This window comes from Larus michahellis, chromosome 1 (genome assembly GCF_964199755.1).
Source record: "Larus michahellis chromosome 1, bLarMic1.1, whole genome shotgun sequence".
Lineage (NCBI taxonomy): Eukaryota > Metazoa > Chordata > Aves > Charadriiformes > Laridae > Larus > Larus michahellis.
In genome coordinates, this window is record NC_133896.1 from 53,809,881 (window position 1) to 53,826,834 (window position 16,954).

At 49.8% G+C, this 16,954-nt stretch overlaps 2 protein-coding genes across 2 annotated transcripts in view; one reads left to right on the top strand and one right to left on the bottom strand.

The window, feature by feature from the left end:
* Positions 1-16,954, bottom strand: part of GSG1 (germ cell associated 1) — a 94,100-nt gene that overhangs the window by 37,827 nt on the left and 39,319 nt on the right. The window lies entirely within an intron of this gene.
* EMP1 (epithelial membrane protein 1) lies at positions 406-16,269 on the top strand. The gene is made up of 5 exons (XM_074572693.1): positions 406-986; positions 12,432-12,549; positions 13,564-13,666; positions 13,774-13,914; positions 14,538-16,269. The coding sequence occupies exons 2-5, from the start codon at positions 12,472-12,474 to the stop codon at positions 14,699-14,701; spliced, it is 486 nt and encodes a 161-aa protein (XP_074428794.1). The 5' UTR covers positions 406-986; positions 12,432-12,471; the 3' UTR covers positions 14,702-16,269.

Consider the following 16,954-nt stretch of genomic DNA (forward strand, 5'->3'; position numbering starts at 1 on the left):
CTCTATCAAGACATGGATCACATTTTAACCCAGATGCTTTCTGACGAACTTCTTCCCCCTTCACCCGCATCTCAAGCACATCCTCACTCACGCTTGCCTGTAGCACGCACGAGACAATTACACCAGTCAATTCTCTGCAAATGTAAAGGATCTATTTTTAGAGGTCCTTAAGATGGCAAGAAATGCTGACTTCAGGAAACTGTGAATCACAAACTCCTTATTTCATCTTTCTTGCCTGCTCTCTCTCCGTGGAAGCAAACCACCACCATCTGGCCAACTTGCTCCGGAGTCACCACCAAAGGCCAAAGCTGCATTTTGAGCATCTCTGCTCCTTGGTATATTCCCAAAAGTCTTGTCCGTGCCAACCCCACAGGTCCGATTTTTCATTCCCCCGCACCGCCAACCTCAGGGACTTCTCTCCGTGCAGTACCGGGAGGGGATGCGGTGACTAACCCAGCCTCACGATGCCCCCTGCCAACCGGCTGTTTGTTTGTTTGAGTGATTGTATTGTTGAAGTCCCGTTGCCACATTTGTAACTATATTTTTTTTTTTTTTTATGACAACCAGAAGTTCAGTTTTATAAACAGATGCTGTTGTGGGCCTCTATTACTCAGCTGGATCAGCGTCAGTCGTTTTTCCAGGCTGCGGTCTCTGTACTGCACTGAGTCAGACGCAGCCCTGCACAGATTTCTTTGAATCGCTGGTTTCCTCCCAGCGACTCTTGACTCCCTGCCAACAAAGCAGGGCGTAGCTCATTAAATTTTTTTTTTTTTTCCCCCCTTCTCCCTCTCTTTAAAGGCAGACTGATTCATAGTAACTCCTTTAAAACAGAGTGGAAAGACACCACCCTCCCACACCACCGGAGGAAACTTAAACCACCACCAGGTCACTCCCCCTTCACTACAGCTCGGCGCTCCGGGACATCGGCACTGCAGCCCAGCACGCTCCTGCTCCCACAGGTGCCAGGACCGGCCCCAGCCCACACGGTAAGAGCCTGCTCTCCAAAACCTTCAGCGACTTTTCTCCTTCGCTGGCGGCTGCTCCCCTCGCCCAGCAGCTCCAGCCTGCTTTTTCCCCTCTGCTCCGACGCTTCTCCTCAACCGAGCACACGAGCTGGCTACAGGACGTATCTTAACCTTTCGGCTTTTGCTATGAAATCCAGTTGCATTTACGGGGCAAAAGCGACACTGCACAGCGCCCCGGTTGCAACCGTAGAGGGCTGGCAGCAGCAATGCTATCCTTGCCTCCAGGGCATGTGCAGCCAGGGCGAGGGCACGCTGCATCCAGCCCGGGCCAGCCCCGGCACAGGAGCCACTGCGCAGCCTTGGAGTGGTGGCATTGTTTACAAACGTGGGAAAACGCCTTGAAATTCAGACTGCTGGTTCAGTGTTTCTGGCTCTCGCCCGCATTTTCCTGCCTGTCTCTCTCCCCTCCGTCGGTAGTTTGCCAAGCTTTAATTTAGAACAACAATGATCATTCCAAGTGAAGGCTGAGAGGCCCCAAAGGTGCAGGCTTTGGGGTACGATGGGGAGGAGCTCTCTTTTTCTGCTCGGGTCCTGGTTCCTGATGCTGAAACGAAGCCCCAGTTGTTAAGCAGAGCCAGGCAATGGGTAGAAATGCATTTGACGCCTTCCTTAGCAGCACAGCTCCCGGAGTGGGGAGCACGGAGAGGCAAAGCGAGGGAGGGGGTGGAATTGCTAAGAGCCCCGCAGGCTGCGTGGTGGGGTGTGGTGGTGGTGGGGAGGCGCTGATGGGAAGTGTAGGATTGCAGAGACTGGCAATTTTCCTTATTCACCTGCCTTTTACCACGCAACTTCCCCCTCCCGCCTTTCCTCCCTCCCCTTCTTCGCCAGTTCTCCCACTTCGTCTGCCTGCTATGGTTCGTATCCTGCAGTCAAACCCTTGCACTGTTTTTGAGGTCTGGGAAAAGGAGCGCAGCAAACCCGGTTTGTTGGCACTAGGCTTTGGCTCCTGTCACACAAACCCAGCATGCCCCTGCACAGTTTCATGCATCTAGAAGAGACTGAAACAGTATTTTTCCCAGTCCTCCTGGGCATGGCTGGGGCTCAGGCTGGTGGTGTGGACAGTTACTATACGAATGGCCAAGAAGCTGGGCTGACCTTAACCTTGTGGCAGAAGGATGGATTTTGTGAATTTCGAGGTCCCCCCTCTGGCCCTATTGCTTGCAGCTCGGTTATACAGGGGTGCCTCCTGCTTGGGAAATAGACGTGTCTGAGTGGTAGGGAAGCTGACTGAGGCAGCGAGCGTTTCCAGGGCAGTCAGCAATCAGTCCAGGTAGAAAGCGTTTTTGGAAGTTGTCATTTACTACGATTAAAAATGAAATTGGTTTGCAAAAAAAAAAAAAACCACAACCAAAAATGCTGTGGCCACAGAGCAACTTTCGCTCAAAAGCTTTGAATTCCTCAAGGCACCTCTGAGAGCAGCTTTGTCCAGGAACTGCCCACTTGACATTTCTGGACGGAGCGGGATTCTTTTCTGAGCAAACACACAAGAGGGAGCTGGGCATGACGAGTGTGAAAACTTGGAGCCCATTAGCTATTGTTCCTATGATAACCGGGGTTTAAGTCGGCTGAATGTTGCCACCCAGCCCACCTCACCCAGCTGCCAAACCTGGGGTCTGCGTGCCCAGTGCCCAGAGAATGCGGGCTTAAAGGCAGCTTATTTCTATTTGCTCCCTTGAGGATCAGCATAGCAAAAGGATCAAAACCGAGGTAGCTTACTATCACTAACATTGCAGTGCCTGGCAGCACACCCTGAAATGCAGCTCCTCCATGCGAAGCACCGCACGCCCACCTAAGGAGTTCCTCCCAGCAGGCCCCCGTGGAAGCTGCCACCACCCCCTGCCCCAGCTATGACTAACCATTCAAACACGTGGCGCACAGCCCCAGCCATTCATCCAGGCTCCTCTCATGTGAGAGCTGGGCATCTCAACCAGGCACGTGCCATCCCGAGGTAGACATCTGGGAGAGACGGAGTTGAGCCACACCCAAGGACACATTAATGGAGGAGGGACTTGGGATCTTGCTGAGAAACACCCAGTTTTGGAGTGGGTGCCTCAGAGCTGCAGGGTTGTTAGTGCTCGCCGGTACCCTGCTGAGGACAGAGAGCCCTGGGCTTGGAAAACCGGCCCTGCTGGCCCAGCTGGTGGTCTTTGACTTTTGCAGAGAGCAAGCAACGCAAGTGCATGCAGGAATTACTGTTTGGTGGCCTGGGGGGGAGCAGAGATTGTGTTTTGAAACAGTTCTGGGAGATCTGCTGATAATAGCCAGCAGTTTTGGTTTTTTTTGGTAAAAGGCCCACCTCGGGGCCTTGTTTATGATGAGACTGGGGAGATTTGCTGCAAGCATGAATCCTTCTCTCTGTTCATCACCCTCCCAGCTGCAAGGCTGGGACATGGCACTCAGCCTGCTCCTGCTTGAGCTTCCTCAAAGCAAAATCGGGAGGGGTGGCAGGGTACAGTCTGCTTCCTTAGCCCTGCCTGCTCCCACAGGACCCATCAACTCCACGTGGCAGCCGCAACATCCCTTCCATGGCACATTTCTACTTGCTCACCCCCACAGCTCCCTTTTGCTACTGGATGGGTGCTCCCCACTGACTGCTACACCCAATGGCAAAAGGGGAGGCACCTAATGCCGGGATGGGATTTGCCCTTGGATGCTCAAGTGCCCCATGGCAAGGCAAGTGCCACAAGGCAAGAAATAGCACTTCTAGACCCCTTTGAACTCAATGGGCTCCTGTGCCTGTACCCTTCAATAGGGAGGTGACAGCACTGTCACCCAGCACAACACAGGGCAGGCTGCAGGGTGTGACACTCCTATTTTTTTTCCTTGCTCTTGTTCTTCTCCAAAAAAAGTAATGAAAAAGACCAAAAGATGAGATTTCTTTACCCTTCCTTCAAGGCAGGGAGAAGTACAAGACCCAGAGGTGCTTTCTTACACCTCCAAAAGGGAGGGTAAGGAAGGGGATTTCCTATCTCCCCATTTGAAGATGGATGTTTAATACATCATGGGTCTTTCCTGCTGAGGCAAAGCACAATGTACAGAAAAGAAAGCTCTTGTTCATGGCCCTGCTCTTTTGACAGCCCCTGCCAGGACTAACTAGTAGCCACAGTGCTGTAATACTGGCCCTGAATAAATGGGCTGAAGCACCAGCTCAAATGTGACTGTACAGATCCTCTGTCAGAGCCAGTCCACAGTCAGTCATCCCCCAGAATGACATGGGCTCCAGCAGCAGTTCCCCCTGTCAGCTGCCCAGAGGGAAATTTAAGAGTGTCCCCTTTCTTAAACTGCTTTCTGCTGTTACACGGCAGGGAGGGCAGCAAAGCAGCACATCTGGGGGCTGCAGTCTGGAGCATGATTTCTTCAAACCCCACTGGGAGAGTTTTGGAAAGTACGTCCTGAGTTAGAACAGCTGGACAATGAACAAAGGAAACCCTGGCCAAAGTTGCAGCTCCACGCACCCTCCTCCTCCTGAGCTGTTTGCAGCAGGGCAGAGAGTACATGGAAGCTACTCTCTGAGTAAGACCAAATGTAGCCCTTGCTTTGTCATGGTAGGGAGGGATGGGTTAGGACAACTCAGCTCCAGAACCCACATTCCCCAAGGGAGTGACTGGTTCACCAAGCTCATAATTAAGATCTGTCCCCTTGCCCCTATGAAAAGCAGTCTGTACTGCAGGCATGGGGAGACACCCACGATGAGAGCCCAAGGACAGGTCCTGGACTAGGTCATTCCCAGCCACGCGGAGAAATGCAATGAACTATGAGCATTGGAGTGGCTGACGGCAGGTGAGCAGTGACTCATGCCAAAGGCAATGTGGGGCCACCTGGATATACGTTTGGATTAGAGGAAATCCGAGGCGAGGGCTTTTGCTGTCCTTTTGCCCTCACAGGGCAGAGTCTTCTCAGAGAGGGGAGTTGTGAAAGCAGCTGCCATGACTGGGTCCAGCATCCACATTCTTCTCATTCCCGAGAGATGTCTCCCCGACCGGCCCCAGCAAGCCTCTGGAAAAGATAGTGAGATCCATGGGAGCAAGAGGGGAGAGCTGCAATGTTCAGAGGTGGGAGCAGGCTGTCAGGGGGTTGCAGAAGACGAGCTCCAGAAACGTGGACCACTGCTGAAGGAAAGCCGGGGTCTGAGACTGACATAGCCGCTGGTTGTGCCAGCTCAGGCAGCTGAGACAACCTGCCTGCTAGCTGGCCTCCAGTGGCTGCAGCCAGGCCAGCGTGGTATACTCCAACAAGGGGGGTTCCTGATGCCTCGTGGAAAGCCATTTCTGCATGTAACATGAGCTAGAATGACCCTTATACCGTTCTGCCAGCCCATACTAATCCCAGGTGTAAGAAGCTCTCTTGAAGCCAGATGGGGCTTTTTACCTCACGGCCACCTTTACCTGACCCTGCACAGAGCACCGAACAACTCCAGGCTGCACGGCATCCTCTTTCTTCTGCTTTATACTCACTCTCCTGCTACCCCTGGTCCATCACTCATGCACCTCATGGGTTGAAAGAAAGAGCTATCGCACAATTTTGCAATTTAATCCTGCACAGTCTTTTTCCAAGCTGGCTTGTGGGAACAAGGACACCCTGGAGGCAAACTGACCCAAAAGCTCAGACTGTTTAGATGCCTAAGTCACGTTGACCTCAGTGTCTCGTAAGCTGTGCTGGCATGCTCAGAGGTTTTGCAGTCTTGAGAGAAAGGGATGCCATCTGATAAGGAGCCACTTCTTTTTCAGAGTTACCCTCCCTTGATAAAAAAAGGGAAGATCTTTATGAAACTGTCTATGTAAATCAGAGAATTGCATCCTTAATTTGAAAATGCAGCCAAAAGCACAGCTGATGTGAACTCCAGGGACCTTCCACCTCTATCTGTTGCAAGGAGGAGAAGCAGGAATCCCAGCAGGAGTGATGTGTGCACTTTTGCTCACACCACACTGTAACCTGAACTTTCCTGTTGGAGCTGTCAGATGGTTTCTCCCACATGGGCACTGTCAGTGTCAAAGTTGCACGGATAGATACGCACACCCATAAGGAAGCCAGGCACGAGCACGCACGCAGACAGACACACGCTCGCACACACGGTTCAGCTCTGCTCATGGGGGAACCACAGATGCACACTCCCATTCACAGAGTGCACGCAGAGGTGCAGATGCACAGCCCTACACGCACTATGTCATCGCCCAAACCAGCAGAGTCCTCCCACTAATGCTTCCCGCGTATCTCAGCATCTCCTCGGAAGCCCTGCAAGTCCCAGCAACTCCCGTGTCTAATTAACCCCCCCCGCCAGGGACCATCCAACGTGCTAAGGGGCAAGGGTGCTCCCCATCGTGCTTCCAAAGGTGCAGAGGAACACTTCTGTGCTTCCATTAGCTCCGAGGTCCCCTTCCCCACACCTCCCTCTTACTTGCTGCCCATCGGTCCCAGCCCTTCCTTGGCGTGTCTAGTGTGAGAGTGACAGTGTTTCCCTCCAGCAGCGGCTGCTGGCTGCCTGCCAGGCCCCGGGCAGCTGTCTCTTCCCTTTCCTACTACCAAGCGAGCTTTGGAGTTTCTGTTGATGTTGTCACATGGCTAAGCGCTCGAGGGTGGTTTCTTCTGGAGAAAATGCCAATTTCTCACTGTCGGCCCTAGGAGCTCTGATATTTCCCCACTCTCGTATGAATCATGAGCATGAGAGCTGGAAAACCCTTGTGTGTCATCTTTTGTGACTCCCCCTTGCATCTCTCGGTGAGTGGAGGTTCATTACCAAGGGTGGATTCTTGAGGACAAGAAATGATTCACATCTGGGGCTTTACGACTTCCCTGGGAAGGCAATTCCCCCTGATCCCTTGGAGACCATATCACCAGGAAACACATCCCAAGAACCAGACAAAATCTTCCATTTACTTAAGCTTATTTTCAGTTGCAGCCCCTCAGGCTGCTCTACACTTTCCTTCTGGTTGACACTCATCTGCTACTTTTACAGCCTTGCTGTACCCCATGTGGTCACCACAGCCACCACCCATGCATGCACAAAATCTTCTCACTGCCAGAAACCAGAGGCTCCAAAGGTCTCCGTGTGCCCACGCACGCCTCCTGCCCAACCCTTTTCCCACACATGTGAAATCTCTTTCCAGAGGCACCAGCCTACTCATCCACATGTCTATAAAAAGCATCTGACTTGTAAATTGAGTCAGGCCGGTCTGTCAAAAACAGGTTGTCAACAGCAGTGCTGGTGTACAGTGGTTTATAAAAGTCCAGAGTCAGCAAGGACTCTGGATTCATCTGGATCTGAAGCAAGAAGCAGAGCAAAGGGTGAAAGCAAAGACATCCTTCCCTGTGGTTGTTTAAAGTCGTCATGAGCTTTCTAGTAACAATGCGATGGGCCCAAAGTCACCATGCCCTCAGACTGTCACAAAGAACTTTGCATGTTTGCATCCTGCCAAAAGACACCCCGGGCACAATGAGCACTCATGCTTCTACCGCACGCAAGGATAAGTCGTTGCGGTTGTATCAGGGCTAAGATGCAGTCAGGGCCTCATCTCGGTCAAAGGCAGATCTACAAATTCTGCAGAAGGTTTTATCGCACCCTGAGGTTTCCCCTTCTGGTGGCATCACGGCAGCATTGCTATTTGTAGGTTGTTTTCACACTGAGGAATGCACCGGTGACGGAGGTGGCAGTTTGTGGCTGTCTCAAGCAATATCAAATACTTCTTATTTTCTGTCCAGTCCTCTACAATTTTCCCCTTCCTTTCCAAGTGGGCCTGGCCCTGATTCGAATCACCAGTATTTCTGGTGTGACTCTCTGCAACTTCAGACAGTGTCCTGGTTCACGTGCTTTCTCTAAATATTGGATCTCCTGCTGCCACCACCAGAGACAGCATACTGGGTGAGGCAGGCCACTGGTCTGCCTTACTGCTTCATTTCTTATATTCTGTGGTGGCATCTGGGAAAGGCAGAATTTCTTTCATCTCATCATCTTTCAACCTATGAAGATTTTTGTTGACTTTCGGGCCAAAAAGCATTTGCTTTTTCCTTGAAATGCCATCTTTCCCTTGTTGAGAAATTGAATGTATCAAACCCAAGAGACTTCAGCTGAAAAATTGAGTTTTAGAGGAGTCGGAGGTCAGGAATCACTCACAGATGGTGCGATTTAGATGTCCTCTCCTCCCTGGACACTGTAGGCTGCTAGAGGCTGTTGGCTGAGTTCTCACCTCAGCCAGCATCTCTCACAGTATGCCTCACCAACTCACCCTGGGAGAGGCAGTCCCAAGCAGGAACCTCAGTTCAGAGAGTAGAATGGGAATGGAAGTCAGGTGAGCTACATCCCTGAGAAATACTTCAAACGTGGAATATTTCAAATTTAGTTAAGAGTGCTTTGATTTGTCACCCCAAACAACCCGTTCATTCCAGCAGAGATATCCTGTACGCTTTCCCTCTACTGCTTTCGCTGCAGTGCGCTTTGCCAGAAGCAAAAGGACCACTGCCTAATCTGGCTTATCCTCTTGAGTAACCCACTCCCTGTATTTGAGGAACTATACCACTGGCGTTTGTCATATCTGCAAGTGGCACTTTGCATTCCACCCTGATGCTATGCTAAGCAGCAAACCGAGAGCAAGGACTCGCTTCCCCGGATTGCCCTCCAGATAGAAGGATCCAAAACACTTCAGTAGAGAGAGGGGTGATATGGGTGGCTACACTTTGCCTGCTCAAGAAGACTCTGTCTTAGTTTTCAATGGATGGTGCTTGCCTGCTTGAACTTGAACTAGGGTGCAGCAGAGCTATCTGTTGTTCCTTAGTATGTGCACCCCTGTATGGATAGCGAAATAGCCTCTACACAGATAAGAGTCTGTCATGCTTTTCTGCAGGCTTTTTTGTGCTGAAGGCTGCTATGGTGATTGTTATTCATGGTTACTGTTGGTGGGGCTTGTTATTTTTCCTCGCCCATCATCCCAGGAAAAGGAAACTCAGTCCGCTGTCATCAGTGCAAGATCTTCTCTTGACTCATGCAGGCTGTCCAGCAGGTGCATGACCTTGGCTCCTTCTTCCCCACCAGCTTGTCCTACCTCAGTAGTCGTTTTACTCTCATGTCTCAGCCCTATTTTTCTTGGCCTAGCCTGGGTCTCTCCCTGGGAAGACATGCCAGGAGGCTTAATGCAGGATTCCCAACCCCATTGCTTGACTGGATCTTGAGAAGCTGTCCTAAAACTGACAGCGTGTCCTGAACACTTGCAGGGTTAAATAATTGTGGTTTTGAGAGCTTTGGTGTGAGTCAGTGGAAAAAACTGTCAGCTCTAGGAAGGCTAAGACTGACTCATAGCCCAAGCAGAGCCTGAGGAACTCCAAATCCAGCTGCAGTTTAGGTAGGGGAATGGAAGAAAAGGCATTTGCATGCAATTGTGTCCTATTGCTCGAGCAATGTGACCCCACCCTGTAGCGGAGAAAGATGTCTCACGCTTAACAAATGGAAAGAGTATCCTGTCAGTCACCAATGCTCTGCCAGCTTCTCTGTCTAATGGGAGGAAAAGTCCGTGCCGTACCATCAGAGATAGAGATGACTCTATTTCAATGCCGTTTGTTCACCCACTGCTCCTTTGGGATTGTTCTCTAGTGCTTTATTAAAAAGGCAGGGAGAGATGAAGGAAGGGGAAAGCAAATGAATAGAGAGGGAGGCTTGTGCTTTAACTCACAAAGAATCAAAACTTAAGCTGTGAGCACATATCCCTGGGGGAGTTTGCATTTGATAGTGTGTGTATTCAGGGAGAGGTGCTGACGTTCTCAGGAAGTAGGTGCACTGCAAGCACCTGAACTAACAGTGCTCTCAAGCAGTGCAAGAACAGGCCAGAAAAAGCAAAGGGAATAAAGGACTTGGTTTTTTTCCTCAGCATATTGTCAAAGTTCTGGGTGTGGGGTTTTCTTTTTTACATTGAAAAGTAACATTTATCCCTCATTTTCATTTCTGAACGCAAACAGAAGATGCATTTAGAAGGACTGTTCTAGTCCTATAGGGTGTCATGAAAGTAGGCTTTTAGTCTTTCAAGTACAGGGCTTTTTTGAAGGTCCTCAAAAATAATCAGCAAAAAACCCCAGCTGAATTAGTTTTTAAAGAGGCCATGCAAAAATACGTCCATCTAAGAAAGAAGAAAGTTTAGCCACTGTTCAGTAAAGGCAAATTTCATAGCAGGCAAATTTGCCACAATGTGGTTATGCATACCAATACACTGTGGTGGGCAAGAGCCCTCATTACAGTTTGTGTAAGAAGCAAGGCAGTCAGAAAAAAGGATGACACGTAGGTAAAGGGATGGGAAGATTTGACCCAGAGGCTCTATTCAAGGCACCTGCTGCAGATATGTAACTTAGTCACGGCAACAGCAAGTTTCTCAGCTCAAGGTGCAGTGGCGATATCCATATCAGTTGCCATCCAGCATTTTGAAACCCTCGTTCTTTTTGCAGTCAATGGAAAGAAGGGGTTTAATGCTCAGGTCAGGTGTCTTCATGTGGTAGCCTGCATATAGTATTGAGAAGCTGGATTTGGTGATGCTGAACTCATAAATGACTGTCACTACAGTCAGAGAAGAACCCCTAAGAAGGCTTTACTTTGTCCAAGATCATCACTGAGGGAGGTGTTGTGACAAGAGAGGGCACAGTGACCAGGCCATCCAGGCAAATCAAGCCCTAGAGTCTGAGGAGTTTGCTAGGACACCCCAAAGCAGACAAGCAAGCCCAACCCATGTTCAGCAAGCCAGGGCTAAACAACTCCAAAGAGTTCTCCCAGATGAAGGAAACCTCACAGCGGACAAGTTCTCGCTGAGAAGACAGGACCAGTCACTAAACCTAATCTGTCCTTCTAAGGACTGGCCTCATTTGTGTGGGAGGACTGACCTAACAGAGCTGGTTCCTTGAGATCCTGAACTCAAGGAATTCTTCCTGGTCATCAGCTAATGCTGAACTGGACAAAGTGCCTACCTGCCTGCTGTGGTTTGGGTAACTGTACCCAAAGCAGTTCAAGGAATAGCTGCAGCACTTCACAGGAATACACTCCCACACATGGCCACGATGAGGAGAAAGACAGGAGTGGAGAAGGTGGAGTCATTGAGTAAAAAGAAATACATTTATGGCACTTTACAAAGCCTTTTGTTACAGCTTGCGTGAAAGACATCATAAAACGTAATTTTGTTGTTCCATGACAATGTTACCACACCCTGTACAAATGGTGACAGCATCAAACCTTACCTGAGTCACCTGGACCAAAATAACATGACAGCCAACATTAACCACAGACTTGACACTGTTCTTCAGTACAAGCACAACCAAGAGAAAGAGCAACACAGCCCTGTGAAACTTTCTAGGAAGCAGTCTTTCACTGGCCACAGAGTAGACCCAGTAAAATCTTCTGCCTGATTTCTGTGGCCATACTGCGCCATTACTAATAAATGCCTGGAAGGAGGGGACATACGTGTACTCGCTCTGTGTGAATCGTCAGCACTCACTCTCACATCTTAGATTTGTTCCTTGTATTTTGTATTTTCAGGGGAGAAGTCAGCAGCCTTGATGAACAGTGTCATGGGAGGTTTCTAAAGCACTTTCCCCTCCCTTTCCCACCACGTGTTCATCAATGACAAGGGAATCTTACAAAAAGTAAAAGCTTGCAGGGTACAGAGGCAAAAAAAGCCCAAAACAAACGAAAGAGGAATTTGCATTACAAGGGAATCTTATTGCAGTAATAAAGCGATCTGCGCACCTCAAGTTTTAAAAGGGAAATAGGCAGTTTTCATTGCAAACCTGAGCATCTCCCTCTGCCACAGAACACCTCGGTGGTGTTTCTGTTGGGTTATTCTCCTCTTCACATAATGGAGTGGGCCACTGAGTAGGAGTAGCCCCCCCAGTCCATTCTCCACCGCTGCTCAACACCTGGTGCACCCAGGAGCACACAGTCCTCTACTCCACACCATCTGTCCATGTCCCAGACCAGCTGAAGGAGGCTGTGCCACGACAGGGAAAGGGAGAACAGGACAAGAAAATCCTTCCTGACCTCTGTGAATCCTGCGGACAAAAACTCCTCTTCCTGGAGCGTAGGCCTGGAGTATGTTATTTTTACTTTACATAACCACACACCAATTTAAGCAATCTGTGTATACACTCAGGCTATTTTTAAAATGCCCCGAGGTAACTACCCCTGCTCTACATCTCCTCCCAGACTGGTTCCTTTACCTCCAGGCTTTCTTTAACCTCTTGAGCAACTCCCTTGCAGATTTTGACACAGGTTTTAGCAATGTTTTTTTGTGACTACATGGTTCCAGAATGGATTTAAAATCAACCTGTTTTCTCACACGTAAATAAAGCTTATAGTAATACTATAATAGTAATAATAACTAGTAAGACTATTCTTTCATTCAGCCTTTCCCTTCACTTCTTCCCTCTGTTCTTGTTCTCCTCCAGAGCTTTCTGTATTGGTGACACCACCTGGAAGGGACCCAAGATGTTGGTGCTACTGGCTGGTATCTTTGTGGTTCACATCGCCACTGTCATCATGCTCTTCGTCTCCACCATTGCCAACGTAAGTAGAGACCACCCTGGACGAGACACGGCTATCGCCTTCCGCAGCAGTAGCCAGCCCTTCAAATGGCTGGCGGGGGGACAGGCGGGTGGGTGCTCAGGTCTATAGGTGAGGGACACCCACTCACGGCCGTGAGCAAATGCGAAGCAGTGACGGCTGTGCCCAGGGAGCAGAAAGGCAGCCGGGGTGGTACAAGAGGCAACCTCTGCCTGCCACCACCACCCCCCCACACCCCGCTCCCAAATCCCAGAGCCACCAGCACCTTGGACACTCTTCATCCAAGAGAGCGCAGCGAGGAGCAGGGGAGATCAGCAGATGACAGCTCAGAGGCGGTATTTATCATCCCACCTGGCGGCCAGGCTGTTGCACAACTGGACGCTCCCCCATACGCCTGTCTGTCTTGACGGCACCAGCCCGCTGCCGGGGGCTGGGGGCGGGGGCGGCCACAAGCACAGCTCCCGGCGCTGCTCGTCATGGAGAGCACAAGCGAATTTGGCGGGGGGGTGGTGGGGGGTGTGTGTCCCCACGCTGCTCCTGACGGAAAGCCCAAGAGAAGGGGGGAGGCCGCCCCCCGCCCCCGCCGCCGGCGAAACCCGGGGCGAGGGTGCCCCCTGGCGGCTCGGCGGGGGCGGGGCGGCCGGGGTCTCCCCCGCGGGGCGGGTTTCGGGGGTCCCCTCGCACCCGCCTCGGCGGTTTGTTCGCCTCATCGCGCCCTCCCGCCGCCTGGCACGGGGGGAGGGAGAGGATGGACGCTCTGAGCGATTTCCCCCCTCCCCGGTTATGGGGACAGACTTCCCCGGTGTTTCGCCTGGATCAATTGCCCCCCAGCTTTGGGAGCCTGCGTCATCTCCCACCTGCTTCGGCTCTTCATCTGCTGCCAACACATGCTGACTTTTTCATCTCTCTGACTCGTGGCAGTTGGGCTACTGTCGCTCCCCTTACGGTTTAGCCTGACAACTGGCCAGGGGACCAAGGCAGCCCCCTCCATGACATGACCCTTTCACCCTGTTTTAGGTTTGGATGGTGGGTACGTCCAGCTTGGGAACGGTCTCAACGGGACTCTGGCTACTGTGCAACAACACCTGCGAGCAGCTGCCGGTCAGCACTAGTGATGAGGGTAAGTTACATCTGCGTTTTTGTTGTGGGGATGAACTGCGGGACGTTGGTGCGCATTACCAAGGCTGAGCCCTGACCTTCTCAAACCTATTCCCTCTGCGTTCACAGCTTCCCTCAAAGCCGTGCAAGCCTTTATGATCCTCTCCATCATCTTCTCCGTCATCGCGCTCGTCATGTTCATTGCCCAGCTGTTCACCCTGGAGAAAGGCAAACGTTTCTACATGACTGGAGCCATCATGCTGGTTTGCTGTAAGTATGCACGCCTCGCGATGGCTCTGCCTGCGTCCCATTGCCTCTGCAAGCACAAATAGCCACACGTGTCTACCACACACAGCCATCAGGGGAGGCTGTCAGCCAGCTAAAGGTTTCAAGTGGCCCACTTTTTTTGATAAAACAAAGCCACAGAGGAATTGGAAAGTCGGTTTGGTTTTTGGTTTGTTTTTTTTACTGTACATAACAAAAATATTTCCAGATTTTCATTAGAAAACCCTAGTGCGTTTTGCAAAATACCTTTGAAAGACAAAAAAAAGGATCCAAGTATTTTGGGGGGCAGGGGAATAAACGATTAGACAGATACTGCTCATGGGATTCAACACATAGCACCAAACTGTCTGCACATCTTATTACTGATTTCCTCCCAACAAAGGTTTATTCCCCATGGCACCCGCTGAACAAGCCCCAGGTGTCTTATGTCATCACGTCTGCAAGAGAAATCCTCCATAAATAAGCCTAATGGGCAGCAGCCCCTCTCTCATATGGCACAAAACATGCATTACGATCTCAGGGGGCAGTGGCACTTCAGAAGTCCCGCAGCAATGCTGCTTTCTGTGCGTTTCCTAACTCTCTTTCTTGTCTCCCCTTCCTTCCCCCAGGGTTGTGCATTCTGATTGGAGTCTCCATTTACACAGCTCGGTTCACAGGCAAGGTGCCCCTGTCTACAAATTCTCACCATGGCTACTGCTTCATATTGGCCTGGATCTGCTTTTGCTTCAGTTTCATCATCAGCATCCTCTACCTTGTTCTTAGGAAAAAATAAGGCCGATGGGAGTCTAGGGGAGAGGGATGGCTACTGGGAATGGGGAAGAATTGCTCTGCTGAGAGAACTGTCGGGCCAATAGAAAAAGATGGAAACAGCCACCATCATCGCCACTGCCGCCACCACAGAAAAATCACTAACAAAGCTAGAATCCTCAGAAACTCCTTCACCAAAGAGAGGGAGAAACAGCTCCAACTGATCTAGCATCCCTGGAGCTGCTGCACCAGAAACCTGCAGGTGACCCAGACAGCTCTTCTCCTTTTCTGCAGCGTTATGTCATACCTTCACAAAGCTTCAAGCTCAGCAGTGGTGATTGAAGGGCACCACAAAAACAAGGGCTACATCTTTTTCCCTTCCTAGAGCCCTTCTTCACTTACCTTTCGGTGTGCCTTGTGGGTCGGGCAGTGAGGCTTATGACCCCTTTTTTTGTCCATTGAAACAAATGGGATGGGCCTTTTGTTACCTTTATATATATATATATAAATATATATGCACATATGTGAAAGTTAAAGACATTAAATTGAGAAGCAACCCAATAGAAATCAGACTAAATTACTATTAAAAATATCTACAGAACTAAGGCAGCAATTTTTATTTTTTTTTGCTGCTCTGTTTACTATTTGGCATTCCCATGGTTGAATCAGACTGAGGTAGGAAGGGCACATTTACAGGTGTGGATGATGGAGAAAGAGAGAGAGAGAGAGAGAGAAAATGTGGAGGGGAAGATACACAGGGGTTCCTAATTACAGAGGATGCAATTGCTCAATGAGGCACATGCAGGGAGAGAATCATTTGGGTGTGTGTCTACAGCAAAATCTTCTGTTCAGCTCCAGAACATGGTAACAGCACCACAACATTGCAGATCTTTGATGAGACAAGTCCTTATCTGTAGGCAGGGTTTTTTTTTCCCACGTTGTCACCCAGGACATGGTATTAATTGAGAACCCCACCTTGTGACACAGCTCATCTCAAAGGCAGAGGATACTGGTTAGCAGACAAAATATATTCCCTAATGAGAGATTTGGAGAGATGAGGCAGGGCTTGTGAGTTCTGCTCCTTGCTGCACAACCTTAGGCCAGTCACTTAACCCAGGTGCTTTTCCATCTGCCAAATTCCATGAAACTATACCTACCTCCCAGGGTTGCTGAGAGATTTTGAGTCCACTCTGTAATACAAGGTTCCCATGTGAAAGGTTGGAACGGGAAAGTAAGGCATTGGTGCTGCTGTAACCCACAAATTTCTGTCCGTTCGAAGAATCTTAGTCACAAGTGGCATTTAGAAGGGCCAAGAGGTCAAAACTTCCTGTGACTCCATCCACAACTAAAAGGCAGCGAGTATAAAAAACCATGCAGGTGCAGATTGTGCATGGATGCTACTTACTTTTCTCTCTCTCTTTCTGTTACATTTTCTTCTTATGTAGATTTTATCAGTTTGGTGGATATATTCTAGTACTGTATGTTGCTGTTTCATTAACAAAGGTTATTTCATATATAGTCATTGTAAATATTTTGAAATGCTTATTTTTAACTTTGAGGGTATAAAAATAAAATCTGTTTCCCTTTATTATAGAGGGTTTTGCTTTGGTGTTTTTTCATTAGTATTTCAGGTACTTGTTAACAGAAGCATTTGCTGTTGCCACTGAATCAAAGCTCACTCCTTTAAGATGATGTGGAACTACCATGTTCTCTTGCTTTGTCAGTATATGAGATTTCCCATTTTGGAGGGGAGAAGGAAGCAGAACAACTCTCAGAGCTCCTGTTTCAGGCTCTCTGCAAGCTCAAGCAGATAGTGCGAGCAATGGTAACACTCAGTCCTAGAGCCAGGCTTTGCTTCTCACCCAGGGGAACTGGAAACATACTTTCACACTCCAGCAGAATCTCATCTCTGTGGAAGCTGGTGCCTAAGATGATGCAGGATTTTTTAGGTCTTAGACCAACCCTCAGCACAAGTGAGTCCCGAAGCAAAATCACTGAGGTGTTTGCCTGGGCCACTTGACTTGGTATAGCTGTTGCCTCCTTAGATTTGTCTGGCCAAACACCTCAGCAGCTCTAGAACTTCAGCAGAGAGTCCAAAGCCCAGGACACAGGCAGATCTCAGCAAACGTGGGGCACAATCCTGTGAGCTGTGAGGTGAGGTAAAGCCTAGCAGGAATCAGCTGGGTAGGAAATTTTTCTTTATCAATTAATCCACCTTAGGGAGACCTAAGGCACATGCTAATTGAGGTTAGAACCGTGACATGAATCTTTAGGAGCT

Bases quoted from the DNA above. Each gene is read 5' to 3' on its own strand.
- EMP1 (XM_074572693.1), top strand. From the start codon at position 12,472: ATGTTGGTGCTACTGGCTGGTATCTTTGTGGTTCACATCGCCACTGTC. The intron at 13,667-13,773 runs GTAAGTTACATC...CTGCGTTCACAG, and splicing joins GGTCAGCACTAGTGATGAGG to CTTCCCTCAAAGCCGTGCAA. The intron at 13,915-14,537 runs GTAAGTATGCAC...TCCTTCCCCCAG, and splicing joins AGCCATCATGCTGGTTTGCT to GGTTGTGCATTCTGATTGGA.